Genomic DNA, 22,553 nt, shown 5'->3' with positions numbered 1-22,553 from the left:
TTGTTTGGTCTTCAACCGGGTTTCCGCCCTTTTGCCGCGTCACAACCTTCAGCCGAGACCTGACTCCTACTGTATAGCCCGCCCGCCAATGTGGTTGTGGTCACTACTACGACGCACTAAGACGCAGGTCATGCATTATCAGCACCGCCACAGAATCTACATTCTTCCACACAATTCCATGAGGCGCGACTGTACTGCAGCCTCCCTTCTTCCATCTCAAAACCCGTCCGCTCAATCCAAATTCAAGTCTCAGCGCCTAATCTCGACTCGTTCTGAACTTGACATTTGACTCTGACGTTTTTGTTTGAGACACTTTTCTCTCTTCTTCTCAGTGGGATAAACTCCCTCTGTTTCGACATTTGCGAGTTGCACCGCTCTTATCGATCGCCTCTTTCTCCCCTCCACTTATTACATATTCGAATCGAACTTTAGAGACCAAAGCCCGTTCAAACTCGCCGCAGCGCAGCCCCGCCGTCGGGAGACTCGAGATACATACTCGAGATACATACACCCTTTGGCGAACAAGGTACGCATATAAAACCGCTGTCTTCTCCCTGTGTCAGATGCTTGGTGTATGATGTTGTCATAGTTCATCTTCTTTTCCTATCACATTGCTGTTGCGTGTGTGAAAATCTGCGTCTTTGTTTGCTTTTCCTGGGCCTTACTAATATTTAACAATAGTCCTCGCTCCACTGTTATCTCGGACGTTAGGATAACAAAACACAACTCGAACAACCGACACAATGGTTAAGGAAACCAAGTATTACGATACCTTGGGTGTATGTTCTATCGATCCCCGAACAAACCTCGAACAACTGCTAAACCAGATCACAGGTTGCCCCTACTGCTACTGAGCAGGAACTGAAGAAGGCTTACAAGGTCGGAGCCCTCAAGTACCACCCTGGTATGTATTCCAAGACACCCTCTCTAGTCAGTTCAACATGTCTAATGCAACACAGACAAGAACGCACACAACCCCGATGCCGAAGAGAAGTTCAAGGAAATCTCTCATGCCTACGAAATTCTCTCCGACTCTCAGAAGCGACAGATCTACGACCAGTATGGTGAGGCCGGCCTCGAGGGAGGTGCCGGCGGTGGTGGAATGGCCGCCGAGGACCTTTTTGCTCAGTTCTTCGGTGGTGGTGGTTTCGGTGGCATGGGCGGCATGTTTGGCGGCGGTGGTATGAACCGCGGCCCCCCCAAGGCCCGTACTATCCACCATACCCACAAGGTTACCTTGGAAGATATCTACCGAGGTAAGATCTCGAAGCTTGCTCTCCAACGGTCGATTATCTGCCCCAAGTGTGAGGGTCTCGGTGGCAAGGAGGGTGCTGTCAAGCGATGCACTGGCTGTGACGGCCATGGCATGAAGACAATGATGCGCCAAATGGGCCCCATGATCCAGCGCTTCCAGACTGTCTGCCCTGACTGTAACGGAGAGGGTGAGATCATCAAGGAGAAGGATCGTTGCAAGCAGTGCAATGGAAAGAAGACCACCGTCGACCGCAAGGTCCTCCACGTTCACGTCGACAAGGGCGTTCGCAGCGGCACCAAGGTTGAGTTCCGAGGTGAGGGTGATCAAGCGCCTGGTGTCCAGGCTGGCGACGTCGTTTTCGAGATTGAGCAGAAGCCCCATGCCCGCTTCACTCGCCGGGATGACGACCTTCTATACAACTGCGACATTGAGCTTGTCACAGCTCTGGCTGGTGGCACAGTCTACATCGAGCACCTCGACGACCGATGGCTCGCCATTGATATTCTTCCTGGCGAGGCTATTTCTCAAGGTATGTTTTGACTAAAATGCGCTCAACAACCGCAAGCTAACTGTTTAAGACGCCGTCAAGATGGTTCGCGGCCAAGGTATGCCCTCTCCCAGGCATCACGACTTCGGCAACATGTACATCAAGTTCAACGTGAAGTTCCCCGAGAAGAACTGGACCGAAGATCCCGAAGTTTTCGAGACCCTCCGCAAGGTTCTCCCACCCGCCACGCAGAACGCACCTCCCGGTGACGCTATGTCCGAACCCGCCAGTCTCGAGGATTTGGATAACACGACCCAGAACAGAGTATTTGGCAACTCTGACGGTATGATGGACGAAGACGACGAGGATGGCCATCCCGGCGGTGAGCGTGTGCAGTGCGCCTCGCAGTAAGCTAGTCGAAAGAGAGCGGCGCAACAAACACACACGGCGAGTGCCATAACTGCATCAGTTGCATGCGCGAATAGAGCATTTCGCACATCCACAGTCTTGGTCAGAGACAGTGCAACTGAGGGTGGACGTCCGTCCTTGTCGACGACGTCGCTTAATCGTTCAATGATACCAAAATTAGTAAAGGATATGGTCTACTAGGAATTGTGAGCGAGTGTGGTACTGGGGATAAGGTGCAGTTGAGTGGGCACCCGAGTTAACTTCGAACGATCGATGAAGGGGGAGGGGCTTTCGATCAGGCTTGGCTGGCGTTTTGAGGACATAGACGATTCAAATGAATTTGGTGGTAGCAGACGTAGACCATGAACATGATGATTTGTTTGTTATTCTAATAATGGTTGGTAAAATCTATCAGCAAAACACAAGTGACAGGAGTAGTGGACCCAGGAACCATCAAAACTTCAAAGGGATACCTGGTCCACATCCTCGCAAGATACTATATCCAAGTTGCTAAGTGCCAAGCACATTGCCTCGTTCACTATGTACTGGCTACCTAGGGGAGGAAAGAAAACTCGAGACCTTGATCCTAAATGATAAAAAGACTTAAGTAACTTTATAAATTTAGAATATCTTCATTAAGTTTAGGATATCTTTTACTGGGTTTATTTTGGCACCCTATATGAAGGTCTGGTGTTTTCTTGCTCCCCGAGGACTGGATACTCACCTAGGTACCAAGTCTAGGCGTATCTGCCTCGGTGACAAACTCGTCTTCGTAGGGTTGTGGAAATGACCCTTGTCCATTGTGGTACTGCAGAATTGATTTCTTTTCTGTTACTTTCGGTACATCCTTATTGCTTCTCAGCAGGCCCAGCCTCTTCCATCATTTGGTTTTCGGGCACCTGCTCCTCACCCCTTTCTTCTTCCCGTTCCGTGGCTTGTTTTCTTAGAGGCTCAGTGTTATATAAAAGACTCCTCACGATTTTCTCATTGACATCAAGTTCAGCGTCTTCGATATCATCGTCATCCACCAAAGCTATTGTGTTTGTGGCGAGCTTCTCATCAGTCATGGTAAGTGAGTAGACAGCCAGGCTTCTTGCTTGCGTAGGATCACTGGGGTCCAGAGCAGCGACGATCTTGGGTGCTTCATTGCCGTTGCCGGGCTTGATAGAGAGGCTGAGGGGTTTGCCAGGAAGCTGGATAATAGCTGGGTGATTAAGGGCGTGATTTTTGGTGAGTTGCCATGAAAAGATGGCCGAAATGCTAATCAATGTGAGTTGAGATACAGGGCATCGAGGGATAATACACTTACTCCTGACATATGGCGAGAACATAAACAAGATCCGAGCCACCGTTTGGATATACCAGGCTGTAAAGCCCAGACACAGCTACCTTTGTAATCTCGGGCAATATCTTTTGAGCTAAAGATAAGATACTGATTGTGGAGAGGAGCTTGTTTGATTTCCAATCCCAGACGAACAAGTCCTCATCACCACCACCCGACACCAGAACATCACCACGCGAGGCTGGAATGACCATGGAGCTGATGAACTCTGTGTGACCGAAGCAGAAACCCTCGATGACGTATGACTGGGGAACGTATCTTGAAACACGAATATGTTCATCACGGTCGGCAGTAAGAATGTATCGCCGACCCTCACTCTCACCCATCACGAGTGCAGTAAGCATAGAAACATGACCAAGCAATAGAGAGATCTCAAATTCTGGACCTTCGGCTTTGGAATTGCTGTCGTTTTTAGTCCGTGTAGAAAGCTCCATCTGTCTTTGCTGCTCTTGAAGAGCTCGCAGGTTACGCTTCGAGTGAACGGTTGTAGTATTGGCAGATGGTTTATAAGCCGGTTTGGCGGGGGCAGGGGTTGAAGCAGTCTGGAGAGTAGGATCGTAGAGGAGAGGCAGAGAGTAAACATCTCCAAATTTATCAGCGACAATAATCTGAGAGTCTGGTCCGATAACGACATCACTAGGGCGTTTGGGAAGAGTTCTGGCCTAGAATTAGTATGCGGGCTGAGGAGTTGGTTTTGTCCTATACGAGCTTACCGCTTGCTGATTTGGTTGAGAGAGCCCTTTCCATCATTCTCAAAGACCCAGATGGCTTTGTCATGTCCAGTGATAGCCAAGATATGGGAGCCATCAAGAGTACTTGTCAGATGCGTAATGACTGGGCGATCAGGTACGCGTGAGATGTTGTGATCCTTTGCTCGTTGCTGGTTTTGTCTGTTCTTGCTCTTCTTTCCACCCTTCTTTTTGCCCTCACTTTTCGTTTCCTCCGAAATTTGAGCACCCTCTTGGACCCCTGCCTTGGCTGGAGTTGCCTCAACTTTTGGCTCTTCAGTTCTTTGTCTCTTGGCTGGGGGTCCGCTGCCATCTTCTTCCTCGGCGATATGAGTCTTGGTCACGGGACTCTCAGTTAAGATATCACCTGAAATAGCCTTAACTGCCGCGTCTACTCTGTCAACATCTGGATGTTTCCACGTCGAGAAGTGAGATCCATCCTCAAGGCTAAAAGAATGAATCTTGCCTCCTCGAGCAGCAAAGAGAACATCTCCACTGACGTGGACAACGTTGAAGGGAAATTTCATGACACCTGAGCCCCTGTGAGTTGATTAAAGATTGATTGTCAAATTGATGAGATTTGATGCTGGAGCAATTGCTCGGCGACAGCTCAAATCAGACTCTTCTAAGTTCCACTTTCATGGGGTGGATGTGATAAAAAAAGATACATTGAGAATGTACCTAGGTACCTAGGTGTATGCTTACCTAAAGGTACCTTACCTTACCTTACCTTACCTGTAGTTCCCCACCTGAGCCACCTTTGCACCCAGAGTAGACTAGCGCCTCCATGCCCTAAGCGAATTGGCTGTGAGCACACATTACATTTTCCGAAACTGTCAAAAGAGTTTTCTTGTCTTCATCAACATCCTCATCAACCTCCAATTTCCATTTTACGATACCCCTTGCCCTTAAATACTCCTGCCTTCAGAAAAATAAGAAGATATGGGGGGCAAGTCTGAGAACAAGGCCAACTATTTCGACAAGCTCAAGGGCTTGCTCGAGGCCTACACGTCCATCTTCATCGTTGAGGTTGACAATGTCAGCTCCCAGCAGATGCACGAGATCCGACAGGCTCTCCGAAGCAAGGGTGTTGTCCTCATGGGCAAGAACACCATGGTGCGTCCCTTCATTCGAGGAAGAAGACACCATCGGGTTGCTAACAGTATTTCCAGGTTCGCCGAGCCTTGAAGACCTTCATCCCCGACTCCCCCGAGTACGAGCGTCTCCTCCCCCACGTCAAGGGCAACGTTGGTTTCGTCTTCACCAACGACGACCTTAAGGAGGTCCGTGACATCATCCTCGCCAACAAGGTCGCCGCTCCTGCTCGTGCCGGTGCTCTCGCCCCTGCCGATGTCTGGGTTCCTGCTGGAAACACTGGTATGGAGCCTGGAAAGACCTCTTTCTTCCAGGCCCTCGGTGTCCCCACCAAGATTGCCCGTGGTACCATTGAAATCACCACTGATCTCAAGCTCGTTGAGGCCGGCTCCAAGGTCGGTCCCTCCGAGGCCACGCTTCTCAACATGCTTAACATCTCTCCTTTCACCTATGGCATGGGTATCTCTCAGGTTTACGACCAGGGACAGTCTTTCCCTCCCAGCGTTCTCGACGTCGGTGAGGAGCAGCTCCTCAAGACTCTGTCTCAGGCTATTACCACCATTGCCACTATCTCTCTGGCTCTCAACTTCCCTACCCTGCCCTCGGTTCTCCACTCCGTTGTCAACAGCTACAAGAAGGTTCTTGCTGTTGCCATCTCCACCGAGATCACATGGCCTGAGATTGAGGAACTCAAGGACCGCATTGCCAACCCCGATGCTTATGCTTCCGCCGCCCCTGCCGCTGCCGCTTCTGGTGGCGCTGCCGCCCCTGCTGAGGCTGAGAAGAAGGATGAGTCCGAGGAGGAAGATGAGGACGAGGAGGGCTTCGGCGGTCTTTTGTATGTGAACCCCTTTCAATACCTTGTGGGTATGACTAACAAATCTGCAGCGACTAAATGTAGTCACATCAACTGGATGTACGACTGCCTTCCAGGACTTTGGTTGGGTTTACGACTTATGTATCTTAAAAAAGGGGCACATAGATCGTCTGCTGGACAATTGAATCTGTCGCGACGGTTACGAATCAAGTTTTGGGACTCAACATGCGAGTGAAAGCTTTCACCAAACCGACTAATGCAGCTCTGCTGATGGAGTGCGATCTTCAAAAAGGTTAGTCAGACAAACATCAAACTTTCTTTTTTCCCTTTACATTTCCGGATGATTATATAAATTGTTCAAGAGCTTTTTAACCCTGAATCTCCTGATGACACACACATCACCACCCTATGACGGACACCCATTACAATTATGTTACTTTGACAAGATGTTCTTTGAGAGTATCAAAGCTAATGGTCAAATCATACAGATCTCCACGCCCTCGAATGTTTTCAAGCTTCCACAATGTGATGTCTATGCATGTTTCCTAAGCGAACCTGATAGCCCAGCTAAACTGTAGGATATGAGAAGACTGGTGATACCTAACCATATGTACTAGGAAAAAACTTGGACTTCTAGTCAATCTTTTATAATCCTAGTATTATATTATAATTGGAAGTTTAGAACTTTTGTTACATTTTCCAGGTACGGATTAGAGTTTGGAGATAGACCATTGTCGATCAATACTATCTAACCATTGCATTCTCACGCCTTGTGGTTTGTCTTGCCATTATCTCATGAGCTTGCAAGAAGACACTATCAAAGCTTTAAATCTTTGTTATTGGCCCTACCTGCCGCCCGTCACTGTTAGAGGCGCGACTGTATGTGCCGTCAATACCTACCAAAAGTCACCTATATGAAGTCGTCTTGCTTCAAGGCACGTTTCGCTACCTCAATAGCTCGATCCGGTAGCCCAGCGAGCCTTGCTACCTTTAGTGCGTGACTTTGTCGGTTGATACCTCTCTGAAGTTTGTGGTTGTAAAAGAAACCTCCCTCACCATCCTCGACTACATTGGTGCAATATGTCTGAACAACACCTACATCGGCTGAACACAACCCCTCTTCATGAGCCAAGTCGGCTACGGAGTGGAAATGTGTCGCAAAAAGAGTGCGGCATTGGTTCACGGTCGCGAGGTGATGCAGGCATGCAAAGGCGACAGCTGTGCCGTCCTCTGGCGTGGTTCCTCGACCGATCTCATCCATTATGACGAAAGACCGCGGTGTTGCGTGCTTGAGGATCGCTGCTGTTTCCAGCATCTCAACCATGAATGTGCTTTGATCGCGGTAGAGGTTGTCAGCTGAACCCACTCGGCTAAAGATAGCATCCACAATCCCCAATTCTGCGTATGATGCAGGCACGTAGCAACCGACCTGGGCCAGGATCGTGATGAGAGCATTCTGGCGTAGAAACGTACTTTTGCCGGCCATGTTGGGACCTGTGATCAGCCAGACCCGGCCGTCAGTTGGCGATCCAACCAGACAGTCGTTCCTCACAAAACTTCGACCCTGCTCGTACAGGCCTCCCTCAACAGTGGGATGTCTGCCGCCTATGATGGTGTGACTAGTCGCATTGTTCAGAACGGGCCGGACGAGGTTCTGCTCGCGAGCCAACTTAGCGAAGGAGGTCGTGATGTCAAGTTCATCGAGGACGGCGGCATTACGGCGCAGCTTGACGAGATTTTTTACGACAAGTTCTCGAAGGGAGTAGAACACGGCTTGTTCTTCAGCACGAATCTGGGCGCGAACTTGGTCCATACGCTGCCCGAGAAGTGTCCATTCAGAGATGTGGAAAGATCGTGTAGAACGACTCGAGGACAGAGCTTGTACATCAGTGAGATTTCGAGCGTCTTTGCCCTTGGTATGGGCAATGTGACCAAGGCCGGGTGTCCACTTGAGGGATAGACTTGGAGCATTGAATCTTTGGCGGAGGGTCTCGTTGAGTGTCGCTTTTTCTTCTGTCAAAGTCGCGAGATCAGTGTGAAGCTTTGCCAAGTTTGGGCTCGCAGCAGGTCTCATGACCCAGGCTCCATTCTCTTCGGCGTAATAATCCCGAATACTGACGGGCCGTTTTCGCTTGCCCTTGGGAAGAGATGCCGCATCGTCTTGTGAACCTTCGTTGCTAACGACAATTTCAGCAAGGGCTAACATCTGGCTGGCCTCGGAGTCTTGGACATCATGCTGTAACACAATACCTTCTTCATCAATTGCATCTCTGATGCGCTGGGAAAGTTTCAGGGGCTGCGTGAGACTGATTCGAGATATCAATGAAGTTAGGCAGTGGTGCTCTGACTTGCGAGATGCAAAGTTGGCCTTCTTCAAGACATTCACGACATCCCTGGTTGCATCGATAGTACTGGCCAAATCGAGGAGGTCATCAGCATCACCACGGCCAAGTGTGAATTTCTGAACAAGTCGCTGAGAGTCGTGGCTCCTACGCAACAAGAGGATTACGGAGTCACTCAGGTTTATATCGTCGATGAAGCGGGCGACGAGGTCCTGTCTACTAGTGATGAGCTCAAGAGACGTGGACGGTGCACTCAGCCACTCGTTGAGAAGTCGGGCACCGCTTTTAGTAACAGTGCGACGAATGGCATGCAGCAAACTACCCCGGAACACACCATCACGAATGGTTTGCTTGATCTCCAGAGCACGCATGCTATTTTTATCGACAGCCATGACCTGCATGTCTTTGTTCCTTAGCGGAGGTTGCAACTTCATACTCATGCCTTGCAGCCGATCCTTGACGTAACCAAGAAGGAAGCCGGCAGCGTGTACCTCAGCTGGTGAAAAGGCGGATGCTTCATGTTTAGCTAGGGCACACTCCAGCATGGGCGTCCAGTTTTCGGGATGAAACAGCGAAGAATCATGCGGGCGGGGTGCGTATGAGATGATGTGACGATCTTCAGCGAGGAGGTCAGATAGGCCATTGTCAGGGCAAGACTGCAGTGCCTGGTCCAGGAGAAGCTCGCGCGGGCAAAGTCGGGACAAGATCGTCGGTAAAGATGCAAGATTGGCTTCTTGGGTGCAGAAGTAACCGGTTGAGAGATCAAGCCATGCTAGGCCGAGTGACACGGCGTCTTGGAGCCCCTGAGACTGTCCAGCACCTCGACCAACGCCAATGCCAACAGCTGATGGTGATGGGTGGGCTGATTCGGGTCCATGGCCCGCTAGTTCTCCTTCCGAGCCTGCCACTCGGCCGATAACGGTCTTTACATCAGTGACGGTATTTGTGACTTTGATGCCTGGGTCAATATGAATCGCCATCACGTAGTTGTTGGCATATGGATCCATAAAATTCTCATCTATCAGAGTCCCGGGAGTAATGATACGAGCAACTCGACGGTCATGCATCAACCCACCTGATCTGACCTTTGCCGTGGGAGAGTTTGGATACTCCTCAGCGATCGCGACATGACGGCCGAGATCTTGAACGAGAATTTTGAGGAAACGATCGAGCTGGAAGAAGGGGAAACCTGCCTATAAGACGGGTGATGGTGGTGAGATATTGAACCGGAAGACGAAAAGGAGGGCATTAATAAACATACCATGGGGACAAGACCAGCATTCGTCTTTTTGTTAGCTACTTTGATGTTTAACAGGGGCCCGTACTCCTCAGCGTGCTCAAAGTAGAGCTCGTAGAAACCGCCCACTCGCGTCAGCAACACACAGTTATCAAACTTGAGCATGTTCTGACGGGCTTGAAGTAGCACGGTGGGATACGCGGGAGGATCTTGGGGTAATGGCGGCAGCGGGAGCGGCAAAGCCTCTGTCGACTCATCGTGGGGAGATGAAACTGACGATGACGTTGGTAGAGGAAATGCTGCCTTTGGTTGAATAAGTCCCTGAGGCAAATCGGAGAGCTTTATGGTGGTGGTGGTCTTTTTACCCCTGGCTTGGAGAGGACGGTGGGGAGATGGTGGATGTCGGAATGAGCGGATAGAGAAGCCATGGTATAGTGAGTGCTCAACATGACAGTGCCCATGAGGAATGGCAGAAGCTTTAGGTGGAGGAGCTACTACCGTTGCTGCAGCGTCAGAGACAACAAATGAGGCTGCCTTGAGCACAGAGCTAGAAACTGGGGCTGAAGCTGAAGCAGAGCCAGGCACAGAGATAGACCTGGAAGTTGAAGCTGATGGTGATGCCAAGGGCCGCAGATGGCGGATGCCGAACACTGGGAGCACCATACGGCTGGAACATGGAGACGGGATGGGCTGTTACAGTGGCGATGATGTTTATGCAACCAATGGATATGGATCCGTTTGAAGTATGTATCCAGCAAGCAAGCAAGGGCAGGTCAATTTCTGATTTGAGAACAGCTCAAGAGGAGTCGTTCGTCAATCAACACTCCAGCCACCTACTTACCTACCTAGGTATGATTGATTAATGCTTGCTGGGGGGGGGGGGGGGGGGCTTGGGCTGTCGACAATAGAAGCAAGATCTGGCGTGCAAAATGGTGGCATTGAACAAGGAATGGTATGGTGATTAACGGATGGATCATGCAGGGCTCATATGATGACAAGAAAAAGAGGAAGCAGTCCCATACAACCCCGCTGGTGCGAGATGCCCGAAACTACCTTGGGTACAAGGTATAAGGTAAGGCAAGGTGTGATATGTAGTATGGGGCATAAAAAAGTGGCTCCGAGTATCGTAAATCAGTTTTATCATAGAACCAACGCGAGTCGTTGCTAGGGCACGAGAATAGCACACAATCGGTGAGTTACAGCTTGCGCTGGGTAGACAGCAGCTTCAAGTCTTCTATAGGTAGGCAGTTTCTGGTCGTTACCATGTGGGGAACAGCGGATATGAGCGTTATGGAATATATCGGTGAAGAATGATAATTAGTAGGTAAATCAAAACCAATCGCACCGAGCCCAGGAGCAGGAGCCAATATAACAGCTTCATCTGAGAGACCAAGTCTGCATCGACGAGCATAGAAACACCACAGCGGGCTGCCATAACTACCTACCTATCATCTTGTTTATTAGGACACAGTTTTCAACAATTTGTTTTACTAGGGTCGGCAACGACAGAATCTCCTCATCTTCAAATAACGAATGAGGAAAGGAACATTCGGTAATAGTAGGACCCCTTGGCTTGTAATTCCGATCCTGATGGATGATCCAGGGACTTTATGACAAGGTACTCCAGAGATTTTACGGAGATGGACAGCGCCAGAACCCACAAGCGAACAGCACATGTAGCCATGAAACGGAAGGCAGATATCTGACCATGGAGGCGTTGACCAACGAGAGAGACCCGGGTCTTCGCGAACAACGTGTGAGTAAACAGTCGAGAGTCATCGCCCTCGAACGACGGTAGCTAATGCATGGCGATTCGCGGCTTTCCCGAGATCTACAGGGCCTGGTTCCCTCTAAAGCAATCGATCATGCCTGGAAACAGACCTGCCGGTATGGATGCTGGAAATAGAGTTCCCATCTGGAGCTTGATGTGGGAAGTGGAAGGACATGTGGCGCCATAAATCAATGCTACATCAAGAGATTTCGTTACCCCATTCCTGGGTGATATCTCGAGACCTACTGTACACTAGAACTTCCATCGAAACCTAATAAGAGCTGAATCCTCGGCAAGCAGAAATTATACAGTGCGGAGTGGTTTCGGGCACGAGGTAGGTGACAGACCAGTGGGACTTGGGACTTATCAACTACTCCATGGGTCGTAAAATCGTGGTCCCATGTTAGCGTCATCATCATCCCTCAACACCAGATGGCCCTGCAAATCTGCCCAAGCTGCCGGAGCTGGACCTCAATCCCTCCAACCCAAGCCCCGACTCACGATGTATGTGTCTCAATCTAACCAATGCGCGCACGGTATGCTGTTGGGCGGTAAAGCGACTGTCCTCCTCTTTTGGACAAGGGAAGGGGGAAAGTAGATGACGGAATCTCTCCAACGTAGCAGTCGGCAAGCTCGCATGCCTATGGGGACCCATCCATCTCCGAATGAACTGCTGTACTGAACAGGCAAGCCCTAGCAAGAATCTCAGCGAACCGAGGAACGAAGTCCGAAAACCAGCCTTGTCACAACAGGACAGCATCACTTCCGGTTTAAGCAATCATGTCAGATAGGGGTCTATGAGATATGGCATGGAATTGGGCAGGAAAGAAACGACGAGAGATGAAAACAACACCATCGCTGCGAGAGACATCACAGCATACCTAGCTCTGAACAGCACATAGTAACAACATGCTACATCTCCAAGACAACACATGAGAGGCCCAGAGTCAGCATCAGATTGAGCGGCCGTCTCCATGAGAGCCAGGGAACCCCCTTGATAACCTCCAAGCGGTCATCTGGGTCATGGCATTGAACTGTGCCGTACCAGGCTCAACTGTGAGCCATGCAGAAGAAACAGACACTGGAATTCAGACACAGCTCCCTGGATGGATGCACTGTATTTCTCATGCCATCCGTAGAAAGACGGTTCCACGTTTGATATGACCAAAATCAACACAGACGGAGCTGCCACCCAACCATTCACAGCGACAGCATCGACTTTTGGGCGATAGATGTGCTGCTGGAAATTCAATGGCATAAGCATATCTTCCCGCGGGGTCGGCGTGGGCCGATTCTCGAGAGAGCCTCAGCCCATTTTGGGTCCGCTGCCACACGACGTCGCCGCACCCCCTGCCCGAAAGCGCCAAACCCTCGACCACATCTGTCGATTCTGACCTAGCTATATATCCCCTTTGTGCGCGTTCGCTGGCCAAACACAACGCCCTACGCTTACGCATCGTTATTGTGCCCATTCACTTATATACAGAGATAGAACTCAGCCATCGACCCTGTGTCTTGCTCAACTGATCTGATACAATTCCCCACATTACCACTTACACGCCCTTGATCCTCGACATCAACGGCCACCCTGACAGCAACCGCACGATAAAACTCTTCAAATAACGCGATATAAACATTCAAATCAGCTCGAAAGATAAAAGAGGAACATAAACCCTGTATACTCGAATATCCCACTCCGCAGCGCCATTTAATCCCAGCACACAGTCCCTTAACTGGAACAGTGCGCCTGGACAACCTGGATCACCATTCAGCATACATACATATATATACTCTTCAAACCTCACTCAGCGAAGAACGCCTTATGGCGGCTATGATGTCGTCTGTCAACCCCTTTACACCGGTGACCCCCCCGCCGGAGAGCCACTCCTTTCCTAAACTTCCTGCCCAAAGGCCTTTACAGAACAACCTGAAACGAAAGGCCTCGATGCAAGAACCCTTCAGCGGTCTGACAGGCCTCAATACTCCCACGATGATGGCTCCTCCTCCCCCTCCGACTTCACAGCCTAGAATGTCCTCATCGCCAAACCGCAATTCTGGGCCTAGCTCCAGCAGCACTCCACAGTCCAGCGAGTCAACAACCCCCGAACTTCCCAGTATCGCCGGTGCCAATCTTGACCCAAAGTACCTTGCTATGGTTTCTCGTATCGCTGCCTATTATCAGCAGAGGTGTCAGGCTGTTGCCAACTACCAACAGCAACGATGCCAGGCTTGGGCCAACATGCACAGACAAAAGTGTCAAGATATGATGCAGGCGTCTATGTTGGTTGTGGCATGGTACGTGAGAGATCGCATCCAGCGCAGGCGAAGAAGGGAGAAGCGCCATTTCAGATCCGGCTTGAGGCGAAGGACAGACCAGAATAAAATCGCACGGACTGAGGTCGTTCGTCGCTGGGTTAAGCAGATCCCCGAGGGACCCGAGTCACCCAATGAGCCTCTCAACGTTCAGCTTGCCGACCGTGAAGAGGCCGAGTTCTCAATGGATCGTGAGACACAGCCGGACAAGGACACCAAGCTATTCGAGATGGCCGACAACCTTATAAAGAGCCAGTACAAGAAGATTGAAGTTCCTATAATGGGTGTACTCAACTTTGACGAAAGCGACAACGACAGCGAGAGTGATCTGGACGAGCCAGAGCCAGAACAGTACGACGAGATGGACGAAGCCGAGGACTTGGCTGAAGACGACGAATACTACGAAGTGGAAGATGATGAGCTGTACGACGATGAGGACGAAATCGAATACACAGGAGACGGTGCTTCAGAGGTTGTCCACCATGGCACAGGTACTGGCTCAGGCAGCCGAAACAATAACCTGAGTGAAACCTCATAAGAATTATTCCCCCAACTCAACATCTCAACAATCAGCCCTCTTCCGAAGGGCGGGGCGAGGAACCTCTCTAATGACGACAAGGAAGCATCTACATCCCGGCGACATAACACAAACCCAACAATTATGGGCACATTTGTACATTGGTTTCTTTTTCAGGGAAAGGCGCAACAACACGGCGGGTGATGGTCCACAACGAACTTACACACTGGAGTCAAGAGCATCTCCATTTTTATATCTGTTTCTCATGGCATACATACATCGATGATACCTTTTTCTAGCATGGCATATTTGGGTTGATTGTTGGTTTTTACTAGGACTTCAATGTAGGTCTACCTGGTAGTGGACCCGGTAGGCAGTTGTACGCGAGCTGAGCGTATATATACAATCGACATAAATGAAGATATTTCCATCTGGACAGCTGTTTCTCAAATCTGTGGCTGCGGAGACAAAACATAGTTCGGGAGTGTTACTAATTTGGAAAGAAACCGAGCACTGACACCTCGTAGAACCGTGAGAGTGGTCGAACTGCCGTATTCTACTAGTAGCACTGCATTTCAATGATCAGCGATGAGACAACAGGGGAAATGCCAAAAAGAGCGGGAAATGGCATGGTAAAAATCGATTATCGTAGCATTGAATCGCTTGGGCTGGCAGACTGGGTTGGGCAGTGCGTACTGTACGGGGCACTCGGCAGTAAAACAGCTCATGAAGGGCGAGGAATCGTTCGATATTCCCTCGCTTTAGGGCGACATATTCTGCAGGCTGGCCTGGGCTTCAAGGTGCTGAGTGAACCGGTGAGGGAGGGATGAGGTGACAATGTCAGACAGCCAGGCAACTACAGTAGGTAAGGTAGTTAGGTACCTTACCTAACACCTCGTAAATCGATGATGTTTGGTCTCGTTTTCTGAGATTGAGTGAGTGAGTGAGAAGTGAGGAACTAGATTCGTTTGTACGCAGCCTGGCAGCCCAAGGTATAAATCTCCAGCCTTTGTCAGGTTGGGTAGAGTCTTAAATTCTACCATAATCTCTCACAATATTCATCACGGCTATCTAGGTAGCTTTCTTCTATAACCCTTATACCATCTTATAGAAATGTTATACTATACCAAGCTTTGATTTCTGGAGAGGGATAAAGGTATTGCGGATCTAGTACAGGTCATTTGCTAGATCCGACTCAGGCCGCGAAATCACTTCACCCACAATTGGCTTACTGGTTGCGATGGATATTGCGAGAGATTACGGTAACTTTAATGAAACTTTCACAGACCACCATCTGCTACCTTGTATATTCTCACTTTTTTACGTATTCAACGAACTGCCTTAGCACTACCTACTCACTGAAGCTGGGCATTCCCGGCTTAATGCTCTCACCTTTTTTTTTTTTTTTTTTGCCTTGATATGGGTGAGATCTGCTGCACTTTGGTGACTTGATGCTTCCGTTCATATCTAGTAGGTAATTAGGTTAAGGTAGGTAGGTAGGCAGGTAATATTTGGAACATCTGACTGAAAGAGAAGGTCGCTTCGTGCCCGTGAATGTGACTTGCTGTGATACTGACCTGTTGTACTTCAATTCCAGCCTAGATCGTGGCTGCCGAAGGTCAAATCACAGATGGAAAAAGGCCTCCTAGGTAGTTACCTAAGAAAGTGTAAATAAATGTTGTGTTCCATTGCCCAAGGCTTTATTGCAACTCTGATCTATCAACCCGTGACGCTCTTCGCATTCTCCCTAACTTAGTACTTATCCTCAACACGAAATCGTTCTCCTATTATTACTCTTCGCCAACCCACAGCAACTGTTCTGTCCAAAGCTCCTTGGATGTGCCGACTTCTATAATATTGCGACTGGTTTCTATCCGAGTATCATTTATTGATCAAGAATCGTATACCAACGTGATGAGGTACGTGATTTATGCTGCATCAAGTTGAAGCATCGGACCCATCTCCCCGCACCAACAAATCCCCAAATTCCGATCAGTGAATCACCTGGACCCATTCCCAAACTCTGCTTGGCTTAGAGTGTTGTTCGTTCCGAGTCTAGTGTGTCCTCTGCCCCGGTTGCTGTGCCGCAAGCGCTTCAACCCCTGTCAAGGTCCTCGACGGGTATGGATGGCCACCTTGTAGTGGGCATTCCCCGCTTCCATTTCAGCTTGGCGTTCTTGGATATCGAAAAAAATACATCAACATTATTCTGCCGATCGATAGGCGGCGGTATGCAGAGACCTTTTTGTCAATACATCGCTCGGCAGCTGTCTTCGCCTCCGTGAAGCTCAATGGAGCTCACTTGACCTAACACAGAGCTTAACACGAAGCTTCCCACGTTTCACTGACATACGTCCAACACTCCTCTCTGAACATACGCGGATTAGTTATCTTACTTTATACAATACCAATTTAACTCTCCTCCTCCCTTCGTGCTGTGCCCAACTCGAGATTCTACTCCTCCTTTCATTCTTCATTCTTCATTCTTCATTCTTCATTCTTCATTGCTTGACGATACCGCTAAAGTGCCAAGCAACCGCTCACAATTACTTTACAGTATCGACAACACATTCGACCGCCTTCACTCGACCTCGGCAGCCTGTCGTCGTCATTCCCCTTCACCGGAAGACCAGCCGCTACACTCATCTTCCGGAAAGCTTCGGCGCCTTTCAAATCGATCTGCTCCTCCTGCTCCTGGGCATCCCGACATTTACACTATGGGTGGTGGCAGCGAAAACAAGGGAGATGGTTCCTCCTACCCTCTCTTCGCCGAAAGGCCTGTCGGTGTTCCAAAAACAAGCATTCTGAAAGGCCGCATTGAACCGTTCTACAAGTCAGGACAGTACTATAAGGTGAACCTGCAAGCGTATGGCATTATCAGCTCACTCACTCGGAAATTTAAAGAACTAACATGCCTCATAGGAACATGTACAACGGTAGATACTCGGGCAAACCTCATGTTCAGCTGTCAGTGTGGGATGCACCAGATCTCACGAGGCCAACTTTTGAAGAAGCTACAAGCCACGAGTTCAAGGAGACCCATACCGGTACCTCCTTTGGGCCATCGTGGTCCACTCATTGGTTTAAGGTCGTCCTGCGTATACCGGATGAAGCAAAGGATGAAGAGCTCATTGAGCTTCACTGGGATGCCAACAATGAGGGCACCATTTGGACCGAAGATGGTGTTCCCATCCAAGGCCTCACCGGTAGCGGTGAGCGCATTGAATGGATCATTCCCGACTCATTCCGTGACGGAGAGGAGCACACAATTTACATCGAAATGGCCTGTAACGGCATGTTTGGAAACGCCCCTAACGGCACGACAACCATTGCACCGCCGGATCCCAACAGGCGTTTCAACCTCAGCAAGGCCGACATAGTCGCCATCAATGTTCCAGCTCGCAAACTCCACTTAGATATGTGGGAGATTGGCGATGCTGCTCGAGAACTGCCCGAGAACTCAGCTGAACAGAACCATGCTTTATCTGTTGCCATGAAGATCATCAACACTTTTGAGGTCAACAATCAGGAATCGATCCTTAAATGCCGCGAGATTGCTCGTGAAATTCTTGGCCCTGATGTGGACTCTCATAAGGTGTACGAACGGGGAAAGGAACCTGTCGTCTTTGGAATCGGTCATTGCCACATCGACAGCTGTTGGCTATGGCCCTGGGCTGAAACAAAGCGCAAGGTTGTTCGATCGTGGATGAACCAATGCGACCTCATGGATCGCTACCCAGAATCCAACTTTGCCTGCTCCCAAGCCCAGCAATACAAATGGCTGAAGACGTACTATCCTGCTGCATACAAACGTGTCAAGCAGAAGGTAAAGGAGGGCCAATTTCATCCTATTGGTGGCAGCTGGGTCGAGCACGACACAAACTTGCCCAGCGGCGAATCACTTGTCCGCCAGTTCTTTTATGGCCAGAGGTTCTTCGAGGCCGAGTTTGGTTCTCGATGTCGAACCTTTTGGCTGCCAGACACATTCGGATACTCAAGCCAGCTCCCACAGCTTTGCCGATTAGCTGGTATGGACCGTTTTCTGACCCAGAAACTGAGCTGGAATAACATCAACAACTTTCCTCACACAACTTTCATGTGGGTAAGCCCTGATGGAAGTCAGGTCATCTGCCACATGCCTCCCTCCGAGACATATACAGCAAACGCTGATTTCGGTGATCTCAAGAGGAGCATTGCAAACCACAAAACAATGCGTGTTGACAGTTCGTCTCTACTTGTCTTTGGAAAGGGTGATGGCGGCGGTGGCCCAACTTGGCAACACTTCGAAAAGCTCCGACGATGTGCCGGAATCAGCAACACTATCGGCGGTATCCCAAAGATCAAGATGGGGCTGACAGTTGATGACTACTTCGACCGTCTCAGCCGCAAGGCCAGCGAATTCCCGACATGGTATGGGGAGCTGTATTTTGAACTACACAGAGGAACGTACACCACACAAGCCAACAACAAGTATTACAATCGAAAAGCCGAGGTGATGCTGCGAGATATTGAACAATTGGCAACGTTCGCATCAATCAAAAACGAGTCGTATAAGTACCCGACCAAGGATTTGGACGACATGTGGGAGGCTGTTCTCCTGTGCCAGTTCCACGACTGTTTGCCAGGAAGTAGCATTGAAATGTGCTACGATGACTCGGATAAGGTATTTCGTTCCATGACAGCGGGAGCTTTGCTAATATGACATAGGTCTATGCTGAAGTCTTTGAAACTGGTAAACGTCTCCTGAAGGATTTGTATGAATCGCTCAACATCTCTAGCGAATTCTCAACCTGCCTCAACGAGTCTGTTGCCATCAATACCCTGCCATGGCATCGTAAGGAGCTCGTCGAACTTTCTGACACTGAAGTCGGTGTTGCTTGTGGTGATGGCCAGCTGCTCAATCTCCGCACGTTTAAAACACAAGAAGAAAAGCCAGCGGTTACCGTCATGGAGCAGTCTACTGATGTTTATGTCCTTCAAAACGAGCAACTCCGCGTTGTCGTCGAAAGCGGTGTCATTACATCCCTTTACGATGTGGTCAACGATCGTGAGGTTATTGAAAAGGGTGGAGAGGCAAACAAGTTTGTCATCTTTGATGATATTCCTCTTTACTGGCAAGCATGGGATGTAGAGGTTTACCATCTCGACGCACGCAGAAAGGTCGAATATGGAAAGACAAAGATTTTTGAACAGAAGCCTCATCGAGTCACCCTGGTCACTGATGTCAAGATCAGCGAGAACAGTTACATCAAGTCATACACCACCCTCTCTGCAGCCCTCAAAGGGCAACCTTCTCGGGTTGATGTCAGAGCAGACGTCAACTGGCATGAGGACTCTAAGTTCCTCAAGGTCGAGTTCCCTGTCAATGTAGTCAATACCGAGGCCTCCTACGAGACCGCTTTCAGCATCACCAAGCGGCCAACTCATTACAACACAAGCTGGGACATGGCCAAGTTTGAGGTGTGCTGCCACAAGTTTGCTGATCTCTCGGAGAACAACTACGGCGTTTCTATTCTCAATGACAGCAAGTATGGTTTTGCGACTGCAGGCAAGACGATGCGACTGTCGCTCCTACGGGCACCCAAGGCGCCTGATGCCAACGCAGATATGGGACGTCATTCCATCCGATGGGCCATCCTACCTCACAAGGGTTGTCTATCGTCTACTACTGTTAAGGCTGCTTATGCTTTCAACAACCCCCTGAAGCCCGTCACTGCCTCAAAGGCCGTCTTGGAAAGTGTGTCGAGTGCGCCGATCAAGCTTGTCAATATTGATGAGTCTGATTCCCTTGTACTGGACACGATCAAGCGAGGCCAGGATGACGAAGACGTCAGCCGAGATGATGGCCTGCGCATCAACAAGGGCCAGAGCATTGTCCTTCGTGTGTATGAGTCCTTGGGAGGCCGCAGTCGTGGAGTTATTGAAACTAGTTTTGATGTCAAGCGTGTTACCAAGACGAACATCCTAGAGGATGAGTTGGAAGAGATCCAGAAGGAAGATGGAAAGTTCCCGATCACACTGCGACCGTTTGAGGTAGCAACTTTCAAGCTCGAGCTGTAGGGCGATTCGGAGTGGGAAAATTGCGTCTGCTCAGGCTCAGAGGTGCGCGTCTTCGTGATTTGACGTAAAGTCTGACCTAACCGCTCTTCCCCGCATACGCGGGTTACTACTAAGATTGCAAAGCTTGCTTTTATGAGCAGGACATGCAGATAAGCGGCAGCTCTCAAGACGGCACGTAAATAGGGAGTGGCTGGCAGGGATGGCTACCAGACAAGAACTTAGTTAATTACCAGCAAACGGCTCTATCATTCAAAACCCTAAACGCCGTCTCCTTCAAGTGATAAAAAAGAAATGTAACATAATCAACCGTCGAATCCGGGGGGTCACCCAACCAGCTATATGAGAGCAACAAAGGAGGCAGGTATCTTTATTGTTATTCAAATCCAAATCGTCGCTCTGCTGCACAATTCAAAACATGCGTCGTGCCGGTATCTAATGGGAGTCATCAGGAAGCTCCTCGATAACTTCTTCAACCATTTCGATTAACTCGTGAATATCCGGTCGTTCAGCGGGTTCAACAGACAGACACTTCCTGACGACATCACGAATCGGCTCGCTGATATCAACCGCGGGTGCTTGTTGTTGCTGTTGTCCTTGCTGCGGGCGCATGCTGTTAGAACGCTTGACGCCAGCAGGTCCTTCGTCGGGGAAGCGCCAATCGCCACCGAGAACACACAGAGATAGAGTACCACCTGTCTCGTCTGAGCGCATCTCAAAGGGGGACTTGCCGACAAGGCAGGCGTAGAGAGTGCAGCCCATGGACCAAATATCAACTTTTGTATCAATTACCATGCCAGTCTGAACATCAAAAAGCTCGGGGGCACGGTAGGGCATGGTTGAATGTTCAGCGGCCGTGTCTTGAATCTGGAGGGCCAGAGACTGTGACGTAACAGGAATTGGCGACGGAGCGACGGATCCTAAATCCATGAGGATCGGGGTTGAGCCGGAGTCATCGATCATTATGTTGCCTGAAAATAGAGGTGAGCATGGGAGTATGAATGAGACAAATACCCTGATGGGTGGCCTTACCTGGTTTGATATCTCTGTGGGCGTAGTGCTGAATTGACCTGCCTCCACTGACTTGGTTCTCCTCCTCCAGCAAACCCCGTTCTTGCTCGCCCTCCTCTTCTTCCTCGGTTCGCTTTCCTCGCGTGTTGTTTCTCTCGCCGTGGTTCAGCTCATCCTCTTCCCGACCCATGTGCATGCGCTCCACGGCAGGCTTATAGTCGTGCATGGCACGCAGAGCCTTGCACACTCCGAGGAAGAGCAACATGAGACGACGCTCAGGGAACCGGTCATGATTGACCAAGTTTGCGTTGATCATGTCCTGCAAATTACCGCGCTTATAGTATGGCAGAAGGACATAAACGGTTTTTGTCGCCTCGTCGGCGCCGCGCTCGGTTGCGACGGAATGGTCGACAGCGGATATGATGGTTGGGACGTGAGAAAAGAGCCGATAGGCATCAACTTCACGCATGGCCTGCTGTACCGATTCAGCGCCAAAAGGACATCGGATCTTTTTAAGTGCGAAAAGTTCGTGGCTTGAGGTATCTTCGACGAGGTATACGTAAGAGAAGCCGCCCTGGCCAATGTCAGCAACGTGGAGTGTAAGAGCGCGGTGTTCGTTAGTCTACCTCTCCAAGTAATCTTAAGATCTTGAAACTCCGGTTGTTGATCTTGAGGTTGGGGTTTCCGGGAAAGCAGTTAAGACAGTTCCCGAACGAGTAGAAGAGGTCCAGAAGTACTTGCGCCATGATATGTTGTGAATATGGTGATACGCTGACTTGGAACCCTCTCCAATGGGCAATTAATCGTCTCTCAGCTTCGTCACAGCAGACGCCAGTAATCAGAGATTCGCTATACAGCCCGAAGGACGAGGAGAGAGCTGCGTGCTGTTCAGCAAGATGTTGATCGTCAGGGACAGGTGTGGTTGTGGTTGTGGTTGCTGGCGATGCGTCGTAATTGAACAAAAGGAAGAATTATCAATCACAATGTGGTTTGCCTATCCGCTTGTTTCCATAGGATTACAGCGAAAGTTGATGCCGAGCAGAGAGAGCGACACAGTGCCGAAAAGGGGAGAGGAAAAGTTGAATGTCGAGATGTTGTCTTTGGCTGATGTTGGAAGCTAAGCTGAGAGGCTCAAGTTAGAGTCTGAGCCACATCAGCCATCAATCAGCCTTG

At 49.8% G+C, this 22,553-nt stretch overlaps 7 protein-coding genes; 4 read left to right on the top strand and 3 right to left on the bottom strand.

Moving 5' to 3' along the window:
- Positions 1-743: 743 nt before the first annotated feature.
- On the top strand, positions 744-2,153 carry FFUJ_03046 (probable YDJ1-mitochondrial and ER import protein; the record flags this gene model as incomplete). XM_023574848.1 has 4 exons in its annotated part: positions 744-779; positions 835-904; positions 960-1,784; positions 1,834-2,153. 4 exons carry the CDS (start codon positions 744-746, stop codon positions 2,151-2,153), a joined length of 1,251 nt encoding a protein of 416 aa, XP_023428132.1.
- Positions 2,154-2,998: 845 nt separating this feature from the next.
- FFUJ_03045 (related to tRNA-methyltransferase) lies at positions 2,999-4,747 on the bottom strand (the record flags this gene model as incomplete). XM_023574847.1 has 3 exons in its annotated part: positions 2,999-3,410; positions 3,460-4,149; positions 4,206-4,747. The coding sequence occupies 3 exons, from the start codon at positions 4,745-4,747 to the stop codon at positions 2,999-3,001; spliced, it is 1,644 nt and encodes a 547-aa protein (XP_023428131.1).
- A 415-nt stretch (positions 4,748-5,162) lies between these two features.
- On the top strand, positions 5,163-6,367 carry FFUJ_03044 (probable RPP0-acidic ribosomal protein L10.e; the record flags this gene model as incomplete). XM_023574846.1 has 3 exons in its annotated part: positions 5,163-5,336; positions 5,393-6,153; positions 6,217-6,367. 3 exons carry the CDS (start codon positions 5,163-5,165, stop codon positions 6,365-6,367), a joined length of 1,086 nt encoding a protein of 361 aa, XP_023428130.1.
- A 675-nt stretch (positions 6,368-7,042) lies between these two features.
- FFUJ_03043 (MUTS-like protein) lies at positions 7,043-10,374 on the bottom strand (the record flags this gene model as incomplete). XM_023574845.1 has 2 exons in its annotated part: positions 7,043-9,667; positions 9,736-10,374. 2 exons carry the CDS (start codon positions 10,372-10,374, stop codon positions 7,043-7,045), a joined length of 3,264 nt encoding a protein of 1,087 aa, XP_023428129.1.
- Positions 10,375-13,316: 2,942 nt separating this feature from the next.
- Positions 13,317-14,333, top strand: FFUJ_03042 (uncharacterized protein; the record flags this gene model as incomplete). Its single annotated transcript, XM_023574844.1, has 1 exon — positions 13,317-14,333. The coding sequence occupies one exon, from the start codon at positions 13,317-13,319 to the stop codon at positions 14,331-14,333; it is 1,017 nt and encodes a 338-aa protein (XP_023428128.1).
- Positions 14,334-17,029: 2,696 nt separating this feature from the next.
- FFUJ_03041 (probable alpha-mannosidase) lies at positions 17,030-20,372 on the top strand (the record flags this gene model as incomplete). XM_023574843.1 has 3 exons in its annotated part: positions 17,030-17,178; positions 17,235-18,975; positions 19,020-20,372. 3 exons carry the CDS (start codon positions 17,030-17,032, stop codon positions 20,370-20,372), a joined length of 3,243 nt encoding a protein of 1,080 aa, XP_023428127.1.
- A 432-nt stretch (positions 20,373-20,804) lies between these two features.
- On the bottom strand, positions 20,805-22,126 carry FFUJ_03040 (PRK1-like protein; the record flags this gene model as incomplete). XM_023574842.1 has 3 exons in its annotated part: positions 20,805-21,340; positions 21,402-21,954; positions 22,007-22,126. 3 exons carry the CDS (start codon positions 22,124-22,126, stop codon positions 20,805-20,807), a joined length of 1,209 nt encoding a protein of 402 aa, XP_023428126.1.
- Positions 22,127-22,553: the final 427 nt, after the last annotated feature.

Source organism: Fusarium fujikuroi, chromosome FFUJ_chr03 (genome assembly GCF_900079805.1).
Source record: "Fusarium fujikuroi IMI 58289 draft genome, chromosome FFUJ_chr03".
NCBI lineage: Eukaryota > Fungi > Ascomycota > Sordariomycetes > Hypocreales > Nectriaceae > Fusarium > Fusarium fujikuroi.
The sequence above is the reverse complement of the archived record's forward strand: the minus strand, read 5'-3'. Positions and strand labels throughout refer to the sequence as shown.